Source organism: Anguilla anguilla, chromosome 5, assembly GCF_013347855.1.
Source record: "Anguilla anguilla isolate fAngAng1 chromosome 5, fAngAng1.pri, whole genome shotgun sequence".
In the NCBI taxonomy this organism is placed as follows: domain Eukaryota; kingdom Metazoa; phylum Chordata; class Actinopteri; order Anguilliformes; family Anguillidae; genus Anguilla; species Anguilla anguilla.
This window is the reverse complement of record NC_049205.1, coordinates 53,073,365-53,085,716: the sequence shown is the minus strand read 5'-3', so window position 1 is coordinate 53,085,716 and position 12,352 is coordinate 53,073,365. Positions and strand designations below refer to the sequence as shown.

At 44.1% G+C, this 12,352-nt stretch overlaps 1 protein-coding gene across 3 annotated transcripts in view; it reads left to right on the top strand.

The window, feature by feature from the left end:
* Positions 1-12,352, top strand: part of LOC118227005 (cGMP-inhibited 3',5'-cyclic phosphodiesterase B-like) — a 45,914-nt gene that overhangs the window by 20,953 nt on the left and 12,609 nt on the right. For all 3 annotated transcript variants that reach the window (XM_035417053.1, XM_035417052.1, XM_035417051.1), the window contains 5 exons: positions 8,084-8,134; positions 8,341-8,589; positions 9,147-9,280; positions 11,565-11,668; positions 11,879-12,089. In XM_035417053.1, the coding sequence (XP_035272944.1) occupies positions 8,084-8,134; positions 8,341-8,589; positions 9,147-9,280; positions 11,565-11,668; positions 11,879-12,089 (749 nt within the window). The remainder of the gene's footprint in view (positions 1-8,083; positions 8,135-8,340; positions 8,590-9,146; positions 9,281-11,564; positions 11,669-11,878; positions 12,090-12,352) is intronic.

The following is a 12,352-nucleotide window of genomic DNA, read 5'->3' as shown; positions in this document are numbered from 1 at the left end:
TCTTCCGTGATAAAAGGGCTGCTCGAGTGAAATGGGTGGTAGGACATCTGCTGGAATCAGATGTTCCTTCGATGTTCCCTGGATGACCACGGAGTCCTTCATCGTCATAGTAACTGTGGGATCCCCCTCACACATGTAGCGTGACGAAAAAAGATTAAAGGTCTTAAGCTGGCGCATACAAAATAAACACATATGAGAGTCATCTGTCTGACTGGTAGTTTAAATCGAAAACTCTGACAAATTGCACGTTCTGTCTCCCTCCTTGATATCACCACCAGCCACAAACTTAGCCTAGCATAACCGCTAACAAGAAAGAGGGTGGGACAGGTTTACTAATGAGAAGATATAACGGCAGGCTTTTGGGACTTTTGCTTGATATGGTTTTGTTAAACTCCTGCAAATACTTATTGTTTGATAAGAAACCTTTTCTTTTTTTCCCTTAATTAACGGTGGAATGCCAGGGTTGTTGATAACCTAATAACCTAAATGTTTGGAAGTGATCAGAAAACATGAAGATACACACCCATCTGCAGTGTGACAAGAAGATAAAAGGTAGAAACTTCAAAGTGATACAGCTGTTATTTAACAGATTACATCTATTTGTAGTCCCAGGCATTTTGTTTGGGCATGCTAGGAACTGCAGTGAAGAATATCTTGAGTACGTTCTAAACGAAAACATTTCGCTACATTTGCCAGAGTTGTATGTGAATACAAGAATACAATCTTGTATGCTCCTGTTTTTTATGCATCAATTTTGATGTAGCCAGAAACCGTAACTTATTGATGAATCGGCATCACAGCATATAAAATTTGTCCTATCAGCAGCCGTGGTAGCAGCGGTGCGCAGCTGTATGCTGAATACAGCATGGTTTCAGTTTAAAAAACAATTTGCAACATTTCTGTCAACTTGAGCAGGGCCCATGTTCCAAAGGTAAAACTGTGATATTTTATAGTCCTGTAGAGGGCGGCATGAAATTTAAAGACTATTGCAGCTCGGCCTAAGATACATATGTGAACGTATTTTCTACAAAAAAAGAGGTACATTTTGGTATGTCTGAGATATCGGCACTATGAGGTGAACCTGCTGAATAATTCCGCACTAAACCAAAACAAACAAGCAGGAATATGGTTTCTCAAATGAGAACGCATAACATTGTGGTTTGTGGGGCCATGGGAGAAATATGCTTCTCTTACTTTCAGTATCTTTCTTCCGTCTGAAAGCTACGTATTTAAAACTGAATTTAAGGAAGTTCTTGTGCACACAGAGGACAGAAGAACACATTCACCAAAATTCTCTCTGTCGAACTAAACATTTATTTATAATAAAAACGAATTAATTGCGGTTGCAACTAAGGTGTTTTGAAGGTGTTTGCTTTGATATAAATTTAAAGATTACTTTAAAGGTAATCTTTGGTACATTATATTATCTTTACTCCATACAGCATGTCAGGAACTCTAACCAACTGAGTAGATGCCCTGCATTATCCCTGTGGGATTTTGTGCCTACTCTCATTATAAACCTCAATCAATACATTGACCCACCCACTCATGACATTCAAATCCATGACTGGTTATTTTATGAGTCTAATTTTTTCCTTACTACCATGTACATTGACAGGATACATCTGTTTTCTGACATTCTATCTTCTTTACAAGAGCCAGTCGCAATGAAGGTTCTAAAAAGGGGTTTAGTGAAAAATAAAATCCAACCATTTCCTCCAGTATGTTAACAGTAGAATTAAATCCTTTTGCTGTATACTGAGGCCATTTGGATTTGAGATCAAATGATGAATATGAAACAAAAGTGCAGTCAGTTTTTATTTCATGGTATCGTGTGTATGTTTTACCATTTTACAGAAACAGCTGTTTTTGTGTTGTGCAAAATTAAGTTAATGGATGAACTTAAAAGGGAATCGAAGCACTGAAGTCTAATATTTGGTTGCATAGCCCTTAGCAGTGTGAGCCCTCAGTCCAGCTCTGTTCACCTGGTATAGGTCAGGATTATATCAGGTTTTTTCAGCGATGTTTTGCCTCTGCACAATGTAGGCTATATAGACACAGTCTGTTTTGTTAATGACCAGCTAGTTTACATGTAAACTAAACCACGACTGAAGCTCTGTACCCGCGTGTCGAGCCAGGGGATGTTTTGAGGAGAAGGCTGCTTACTTGTCTGTATTTCTTTCATCACATCCTGAAACTGAGAGAGGACAAAACAGAGCTGTTTGTCATCACTCAGGCCTGGAGCCAGGGACTCCATGAGTAATATTTATGGTTGCAGTCCTGCCCACTGTTGATTATCTAAGCTCTGGAGAATGGGTTATCTCCCCAAATATTGCTGCTAAATGCTAGTCGGTCTCCACTGTGACAACCCTAAGAGATGGAGGGACACAGATAATTATTATGAACTTCCCTTCGCAGATGTTTTACATTGGCCCTAGTACAAAGAAGGCTGGAGTAGGTTGTTTCTTAGAAATGATGGATAAGTACTGAATTTTACTGTTGATGATTTGCTTGACTGCCTTTTTCAGTTTATAAATACATTTTAGGCAATCATAAATTTTAGGCAGCATAAAGCATCACGTCTTTCTTGGAGCTGTCGGATACTCTTGGTGTGTAAATGCAGTGCTATCTCAGTATGTTACTACAGCCTGTAGATTGAAAGATTATTGTGCGTGACTGTTTTTGTAGAAATCATTTATTGTTATGAGATTTTAATGTTATATAAAGTGCATGTCAGCCTAACATAGACAATTTCTGGCTAACATACCCTGTTACACGTGACACCTCACATTACTATGCCTCAGATAGGCCTGCGTGACATGGCAGTATAATGGCACTTTGCACTGGAGTGGGAGCGGACAGATTTCTCAGTGTTTAAAATTTAAAATAAGCACCAGGGCCGTGGTGGTCTCAGTCTCCTGAGTGTTGCATTGTGTCTGAGCAGCACAATGCTGCGCTAAGTCACAGCATCCAGAGCTTGAAATATGCTATTGTGGGCGAAAGTTCATCTCTGACGTAACGGCGATGACCTTCAGCAGCTTGTGCCATTTTTGTTTTTCCTGAAAACACGTGTTTGTCATTATGCAAGCCTTCCCCCCCACCCCCCATCACAGCGCCAGGAAAGGAAGACGAGAGAGAAAGACTGAGACTGACAGCCTTTCACCCAATCCTGTTAAAGTGCTCCCTGCTCCTAATTCAACATGTCTGAAGTTAATCACTTCACAGGGGTACTATAAGTGCTGTATGCTATTACTGAGCAGAGTGTTTTGTGTTCTGTAACTTTTATTGCTTGCTGCAGTTTGTTGCTGAACCAGCTGTAGACACTTGTGTGTGTGTGTGCCTTTGTGCTATGAAATGAATTTAGCGTTATTCTGCCAGGCATGTTTATGAATCACTGCCCAACGGTAGCAGTAGTGTGCTTGTTGTGTGTAAGTGTGCTTTTGGCGCAGTCATGTTGGCGGTAGGCTTACTGTCTGGCCCCTGGTTTTGCTTTGCGTGGTTGTGTTTGAGTTTTGTTGTGTTTTGAGTTACACCTGCCACCCCTGTGCTGAAAACTGACCAATGAGGTTTGCTCACGTGCAATCTCAGCAAACGCCTCATTCCAGCTTTTGCCCTCACCCTGTCAATCAACTGACCTGAACAAACAGATGTGATTTGCAACAATGGGGCAGTTTTCTGCAAATCGCACACACCTGTCTCCTGTGTTCCCCTTCACATGCAGTGCCCTGTTATAACAAAACTCTCCACCGCGTGGATCACCTGGCTGTAATGAGTCTGTTTCTTCAGTAATGGAATATGTTGCAATATATGGTTAATATGAGGACTTTCATGTTCCACTTTTCCTAAATCAGTGATAAATTGCCATTTGGCAGTAGATTGTGTAGCAATGTACTGACAATATATTTCAGTATATTTTAAAATGTATTCCACAAGGGGTGAACATACTGTTTCTGTTTGTATATTTGTATTTATTTAAAAGCTACTTAAACCTGGTTCTAACTTGACTCTTTTACCCCACTGCCTTTGCAGTGTGTCCCAGCTCTGGCTTCCAGCAGTGCTGGTGTTTGAGCGGAAAACTGGCTTCACATCTCTGCGTGTTGTTCACACACACAGCGCTGGTGCAGCGCAGCCCCTGACATCACCAGCCTGTTGGGCTGGTCCTCCACAGGTCCCCTCGCAGTTACCAGCTGTAGAGAAATCCATGGAAGGAAAGTCATTAGACTGGGGCTATTTTTTATCGGTTATTTGCCTGTAACAGGAGCCCAAAACAAGAGGATTGGCCTAGGGAGAGAAGTGATGGGTCTGTGTGAAAAGACGCACAGGATTACCAGCCGTACGAGGATGACTGCCTCCTACCCCCCAAGAATTTTCCATACTCCCGCCAGTTCTTCCCAAGAATGCTTTAAGCTCTGGGCGCCCCCCCTTCCCTACCCCTACCCCTTGCAGCCCCTCACTATCCCTATAGTTTGAGGTCTTTTAACTTATGTCTTGCTGTTTGAAGTTCAGAAACTTGATTAGAGTAAATATGCAGAGTTACGGCCAGCTTGGACTTAGGAATTTCTGAAATTCCCAGAACTTTGAACTTGCAGTAAATCATTTTTAATTTACAAATGATCTTCTGCTCCCTGGTCTTGGTGGGATTTGAATTCTGAGAACACTGGTGCTGACTGCTGTTTCCCTGAGCGTGTCACCAAGTCATGCGTTATCAGAAGTTGTGTCAAGGGATGGAGTCATTTGGATGATAAGGTGTCGTCTTCTTCATTATGACATCATTCTCATTTGCATAGGGTTCTACAGTCTGACAACAGGTGGTGCATGCAAAACAAAAAATCGGTTAAACAGACATGTTTATCTGATAGCATTGTATCAGACCTTCTGGATTATGTGAGAATTTTCATCAGATAAAAATCTTTCTTTATGATTTATATTCCCTCAAATGCTATTATTACTCATTAATCTGAGTAACAGGGATACTTGTAACACAAGCCTTTGCTTCTGTCATCGTGAAAACTCAGGTTCCGCATATAGGCTATTAATTGTGTGCAGTGCACAGGTTCGTTTATGCTGTAGGTCAATGATGTCATAGGATAAGGGAAGCAGTGACTGACTAATGCTTGCTAGCGTGTGCACGTGCGCAGTGATGTTCTCCGTCAGTTCGACGTAGGTTCGGTAATGCCCCCCCCCCCCCATCCCTCTGGGCCCAGGGGCTGCGCTTCACAAACAAACTCGTCAGTGGAGTTGCCATGGTGTTTGTGTCATTGTTTGCTTTCCTCTTCGCCGGGTTTCCATGGCAACACTTATTTGACCTGCTAACGTCTGGGAAGTGTTAAAACAGACTCTGGATGACAGGCTCTGCGTGGCGTCCATTTGACCATCGGGGCGTCTTCTGATCTGAAGGATGAGGAGAGGAAAAGAAGCTTGGGCTCAGGTTTTTTTCTGAGTGGAAGATCAGAGCCTGAATGTCATCTTTGAGTCTGCCTGGCCTGCCAGTTAAGGCACGGCTAAGTGAAAGGGTGCTGTGTAAACTCCTCATGTTTAGGCCGCTCTCCCTGTGCTTATGCCCTCTGTGACAGTCTTCCTGTTATCTCTCAGGACATTCTGTCATGGAGGTAGGTCACATGGTTCTCATACGTCTCGCCTGCACACCAGCAGTTTATAGTTTTATCTCGTTATGTACACTGCGTGGCCAAATGTATGTGGACACCTGACATCCAACTTATGTCTTCCAAGATAGTGGCCGTTAATAAGGAGGTGGTCCGCCCTTTGCTGCCAAAACAGCCTCCACTCTTCTGGGAAGGCTTTATACTAGATGCTGGAGCATTGCTGCAGGAATTTTCTTCCAGTCAGCCAGAAGAGCATTAGTGAGGTTGGGCACTGGTTGGGCAGTTAGGCCTGGTCACAGTTGGCTTCCCGATTGATCCCAAAGGTGTTGGATGGGGTTGAGGTCAGGGCTCTGTGCAGGCTAGTCAAGTTCTCTCACGCCATTCGTGACAAAACCATTTCTGTATGGACCTTGCTGTGTGCCCGGGGACATTGTCATGCTGAGACAGGAAAGGGCCTTCCCCAAACTGTTGGGGAAGCACAGAATCGTATAGAATGTGACTGTATGCTGTAGCATTAAGATTTGCCTTCATTGGGACTACAGGGCCTAGCCCAAATCATTAACAACAGCCCCAGACCAAGGGGTTTTCTGATACTTTCAGTTGTATAGTGTACCCATTGTCACAATATGGATGTATGTGCATTTATATATACTGGGTGATACTTTAAGTTTAAATTTACTTTTTTTGGGGGCTGGGGGGTTTCAGCTTTATTAGACAGGATAGTGTAGAGAGACAGTAGGAGGAGAGAGAAGGAGAGACATGTGACAAAGGTCAGCGGTCAGACTCGAACCGCTGACGTCGCGACTCGCAATGAGCATGTGGAAAGCGCTCTATGGGCTACGCCACTGGAGGCCCCAAGTTTAAATTTACTTTAACCACATATGCAGTATGTGTAAAATCATATGTCCTAAGTACAAGTGTTTTGTCATCTTGTTTTTGTATGAAGTTATGAACATGATTTGACATTCACTGAAGAGTGTATACACGGTTCAGAGAGGGAGCTTTTGTGAGCTTCTGGAGACGTTCTACCCTGCAGTATTGATCTGGATCAACTTACCGTACCCACAGCCTAATCCAGTTAATTATGCACATAAAACTCTGAGTGAGCCAGTATCAGCTTACTCTGCCCAAAGCCTGGCCCGTTCCTTTACGTGAAAAATACTCGTGCTGATTTGGGATCAGCCTGCTTTCCCGACAGCCTGGCCCAATTCAGTTTGTGAATAAAGTTCAAGCTGATCGCACGTTAGAGGAAGTGGAGGGTATAGCCGGTGCCGAGGATGTCTTCTCACACATCGCCAGTCTGCCATCTTGTGGTGGAAGCTCTGTAGCATCGAGCCAGACTGAAAGCTTCTTCTGAAGTCTACGTGGCCAAGAAACTCCCTCGCACTGAATCAGATTTTGTAGAAGACCAGTGATTAACAGCTCCTGGTACATGTACTGAATGTGATGTTACATTATTTTATTTTTCTTTGCTGTGTCACACGTTAAATCTTATGTAACACGTTATGATAAAGATTTTGGATATTTGATGTCCTGTTCATCAGATCCATAAATACAAAATATTGTTCTACTGGCACAAAATTTGATGGCATGCTTGTTTTAAATTGGGGACTATCTCAGGAAGGCTTTAACCTTGCTTCCTCTGAATAACGGAACACAGAGGATATCAGGACCGCATTTAAAAAAACACAACTAGCGTTACCGCAGGATTGAGCTTTTCTTTTTACACAGAAACTGAGCCAAAATGCAGGAAAAAATACAGTGTTCTATAAATGCAGATTTCTGAGGTTTTTTTTAAGATTGCAAGGGGCGATGACCCAGACTAGAACCACAACAAAATAATTACTCCTGTTTCTTTAAGCCGATCGTCGTTCCGTGCATGACAGTGTGTTGTTTATGGATCATAAAATATTTACACAGCCGTTGGTAGCATTCAAAGATGGTAGAGATTCAAAGAAAAAGCACTTAATTTGAATGAAAAGTTGAAAACACGATGCTCTGGCTGGCTTGCTGAGTAAATTAAAACAGAAATAGCTCTTTGGGTTTTTTAAAATATTATTAGCCTTCCTTTAGCAAAAATTTGTTTTTATCAGAACGCCAGAACATTTGTATCTTATTTCATCCAGCTAATCCCACTGTATCATCCTGCTTCTGTTACAGGTGTCATAAAATTATGAATGACATACATTTATTGTGTTATAACTGAGTTTATATATGTGGGCAAATGGTTATTTTTATCAGAAAGTGAACTAGTGTAAAACACGGGTTTCAAAAAGACCTGCATTCCAAAGACACAGCATTCCATGGGCTAGCCCGACCACAGCGTAGCTTTGAAATTTAGCTTTTCCTTTCCACACATTGCCTCCCCCCTCAGCCCCTGGCTCATGGTACCTGCCCCCCCCCCATCTCTTTACATCTGATATATGACAGTGACTGTACTCTAACCCCTGACCTTTGACCTGTTTAATTCTCTTTTCCAGATGATTCTGTGGGACTGGGATCTGAAACAGTGGTACAAGCCACAGTCTCAGGTCAGTGCTAGTTGCCTAGTTGCATGTAAATGGATATGAGAGACAGTGTGTGTGTGAGAGAGTGTGTGTGTGTGTGTGCCTGTAACCCCACTGCTTGAGTGTCACTGAAGTATAACACCAGTGCTCTAGTGTAGCACCTTAGTGAGACTAGTGCACGTGTGCATGTACGTGTGTGTGTTTACGTGTGCGTGTGCGTGTGCGTTCAGGGTGCGGCCAGCGGGAACGGGGTGGACCTCTCCGTCATCAACGAGGCGCGGAACCTGGTTTCGGACCTGCTGTCGGACCCCTCGCTGCCCCCCCACACCTCCACCTCTCTGCGCAGCGTGTCCCGCCTGATGGGCACCTTCTCCGGCTCCTGCCGCCCCCGCCCCAACCCCTTCACCCCCTTCCCCGGGTTCTACCCCTGCGCCGAGGCGGACGACCCCGCCGAGAGGAGCGAGAGGAAGCCGCCCAAGGTGGGAGGGGCCGGGGCGTCTGGCGGAGGAGACGGTGAAGCTGTAGTAACAAACTCACCAGCACATGTGTAGCTTACCATGAAAGTTTCATTGTTAATTGCAAAATTCTTAATTATACCTTTCGGAAACATTCTCCTCAAGACAGGTTGAGTTTGCTGTGGGGGTTGAAAGAGCTGATTGTGGGACAGCATTAATTTTCATGAAGTCGTTCTTATTTTTCTTTATTGATGGGAAAGGCAGATTTGCCTATTTTGGGAAAGTTGGTGAGCTACTATGTAGAGACTCTTGATCAGGCAATTGGTGAATTAGATGTCCAAAAATATATATGATAGCATATATAACCTGCTGTACAGTGTTAAGGGTCCTTGAATTTTGGGGAATCATAAGAAAAGTCCTTCAGCTGGTGACATAGGAAAATTATTGGGAGGTATTGTTGTTTTGAATGAAGTCCATTATGTATTATATTGCATGTATTCCTGTAGACTTTTTCATGTTCAGGTTATTATGGTCTAATTAATAATAATAATAATAATAATAATGGTCCCCCCCTCCTCCAGGGCATGGGTAGCAGGAGCAGCCTGCCCACCCCCCAGCTGCGCCGCAGTTCCACCTCCTCCCCCTCGGAGGCGCCCTCTTCCCGCTGGGAGCGCACCAGCAACAAGAGACCCCACCCTGAACTCAGTGCCACCAGGTTTGAATGCTCATAGACACACACACACACACCAGACACAGGTTTGAATGCACACACGCAATGCACACATACATGCACACACACACACACACACCAGACTCAGGTTTGAATGCACACACGCAACGCACACATGCATGCGCACACACACACACCAGACTCAGGTTTGAATGCACACACGCAACGCACACATGCATGCGCACACACACACACCAGACTCAGGTTTGAATGCACACACGCAACGCACACATGCATGCGCACACACACACACCAGACTCAGGTTTGAATGCACACACGTAACGCACACATACATGCACACACACACACACCAGACACAGGTTTGAATGCACACACGCAACGCACACATACATGCACACACACCAGACACAGGTTTGAATGCATACACATTATACACACATACACAGGCAGACACATATCCTTTCTTGATTTCTGACTGCAGTTTCCTTATAAGACATGGCTACACACACACATACACACACACATATAGGTATTCTATCATGCCCTTTTCTCTGGAGAATGTAGTTTACAGACTGACAGATACCTCTAAATCACAAAAAACTAAACATGGGGGTCTAGACCACTTGTAACATGTTCAGAAAGTATGCTTTTAATGAATATAAATGGAAGATGGTTTACATTTAATCGTACTTATCTTCAGTTTTGTATATGCTCTCTGTTTCTTCCAATAAAAATATTATTTTAAAAAACCTCTAATGAAGAAATGGGCAGAAAATTTGGACATTACAGACCATTTTTAGCTATTTTGGGGGAACCCAGGGAATATTTACAGCAAGGAACAGACAAGGAAGGTACTTTGTTTAGATGACAATTTAGTGGGGCTTTATGATTGAAAATCTTGTATAAGTACTGGTTCTGGAATGTGCCCCATGTGGGGGGGGGGGGGGGGGGGGGCATAATCGCCTCTCAGCGCTGCCCGGGAGGCAACATGGGGGAGAAAATTGACAGGGAACTCCCCACCCTTGAATGTCCATTTCAAACTGAGAAATTGAGATAAAAGGCCATGCAAGTTCTTATGTATAATAATTATAGTATATGTTGTCATTTTCATACTCCTTTTTATTTTTGTGGATTAAACAGTTACTCCATTTTTATCCGCATTCATTTTTATGTTAATTTTGGGCTGTAATATATTATTTTGTCCACTGGGTGGCAGTAGTGAATAATAGAGATGAGCTGGCATAGATAATGATCTTGGTGCTCCTTTGTGTCTGCTTAAAGTTTCGATGACGCACTTGGGCTCCCTTTTTTATGAAATTACTGTTCAGCGATATTTGGTCAATGCTGAAGGGCAATTTATTCAGCAGTTTTTTTTTCTTCATTTTTACATTTTTAGTCCAGGGAACTTCCTGCTGTTAGACAGATTTTCTGATCTGGAGTTGTCCGGCTTCTCCGCAGTTGGCCTTTGTCCGCTGCGGTTCTCTGTGTTTCTGCTCTGACCAGCCGTGCGTCTCCTCTCCTGCGCGTGCCCATTCTGATGTGCCGTTTCAGTGTGGCTCCTGCGTTATGGCCTGACCCTGATCACACAGCCCAGCTTCACCTCCGCTCTGCTTTCGCTCAGCTTTGATTTTGCTGGATTTATTCAGTGCTAATTTCATCTTCCCGTTTCGCTCGTTTTTCCTCATACCCCTTCCATCAAGTCCTTTTTCTCTCGTGTATCTAAAGAGGAACAAATGCCGCACTTTGATTCGACCGCCGTGGTCTCAAGAGGGAGTTGTTATGTACTGTATCTATTATATTTTCCTGCTGAATTATACGATTTTCTATGTAATCATATTATGTAATTGTATCATTTCCCATATAATTATATCCTATTCAGTTCAAATTTTATAATCTTAATTGCATACGGCATCTTTTTTATTCTTTCCACCAACCACAACTGGAAAATAGTGTAATTTCTTCCTTTGTTGAATTTTGATTTGATTTGATTATCTTCCATTGTTTAACGTACAGCCACAGATTTATTTTGCTCCATTTATTTCTGTCACTGAACGCCTGTATCCACTTCTGCTTTAATATGGACGGAGGTGAACCTTCAAATGACATCATCAGCTGTGGTCTTTCGGGCTGTACGCTAATGCTGTAGAACATGTTACAGAAACGTTGTGGGCATGATCTGGGGCCACACCACACTCCTTCACTGGCTCCATAAGGGGCGTGGCCTGCTGATCAGGCTTCACGTGTTCCCTGTGTGCTTGTGTGCCGAGCGTCAGGTTGCCCACTCAGTGTGACCTCTCTGTGTTTAAAGCCTGGGGTGTCTGTCCAATGGACCCAGTGCTAACCTGCTGACCATTCCCAAGCAGAGGTCCTCCTCCGTCAGCCTGACCTACCACGCTGGGCCCAGGAGGGCAGGTGAGACAGCGCGGGGGGGTGGAGGGTGGACCCACATAAAGATACTGTATATTAACGGGACCGAATAATGTGTATTACATGTGAATTATCCTCCCTGACATTCTTTCCCTCTCTCTCTCCCTCCTTCTGTCCCCTTCTCTCCCACTGTCACCTCTCCCGCTCTACCTCTCTCCCTCTGTCCCCCCTCTTTCCCTCTCTCCTTACCTGCAGGTACATCCCCCGGCCTGAGTCCCGTAAACTCCCCCTCTCACCCGCCCCCCGCCGCGGGCTCCTCCCTGGCGCTGCGCTCCTCCCCCGTGGAGTTCCCGGACACGGCCGACTTCCTGACCAAGCCCAGCGTCACCCTGCACAAGCCGCTGGGCTACGCCCTCAGCTCGCCCGACTTCCAGCAGCAGCTGCGCTGTTCCAGCCTGTGCGCCAGGTGCTGTCCTGGGCCCGGCGTCTTACACCAGCACAAACACACTTTACCGTTAATGACTGAAGGCCAGCCTCACCCAAAACCTAAATTTCATATTTATCTTGTGCGTATATTACTGTGGATGTAACCGATGAGACTGTTAACACCTTGTACATTATTAGGAGGAACTAATTTTACGAGTCTGGCCTAATACTGGTACTCATTAACTCTGGAAGTTCTGCACTGTTTGTTCTGCTTTTTCTTTCAAAAAATTCAAATACATGGAA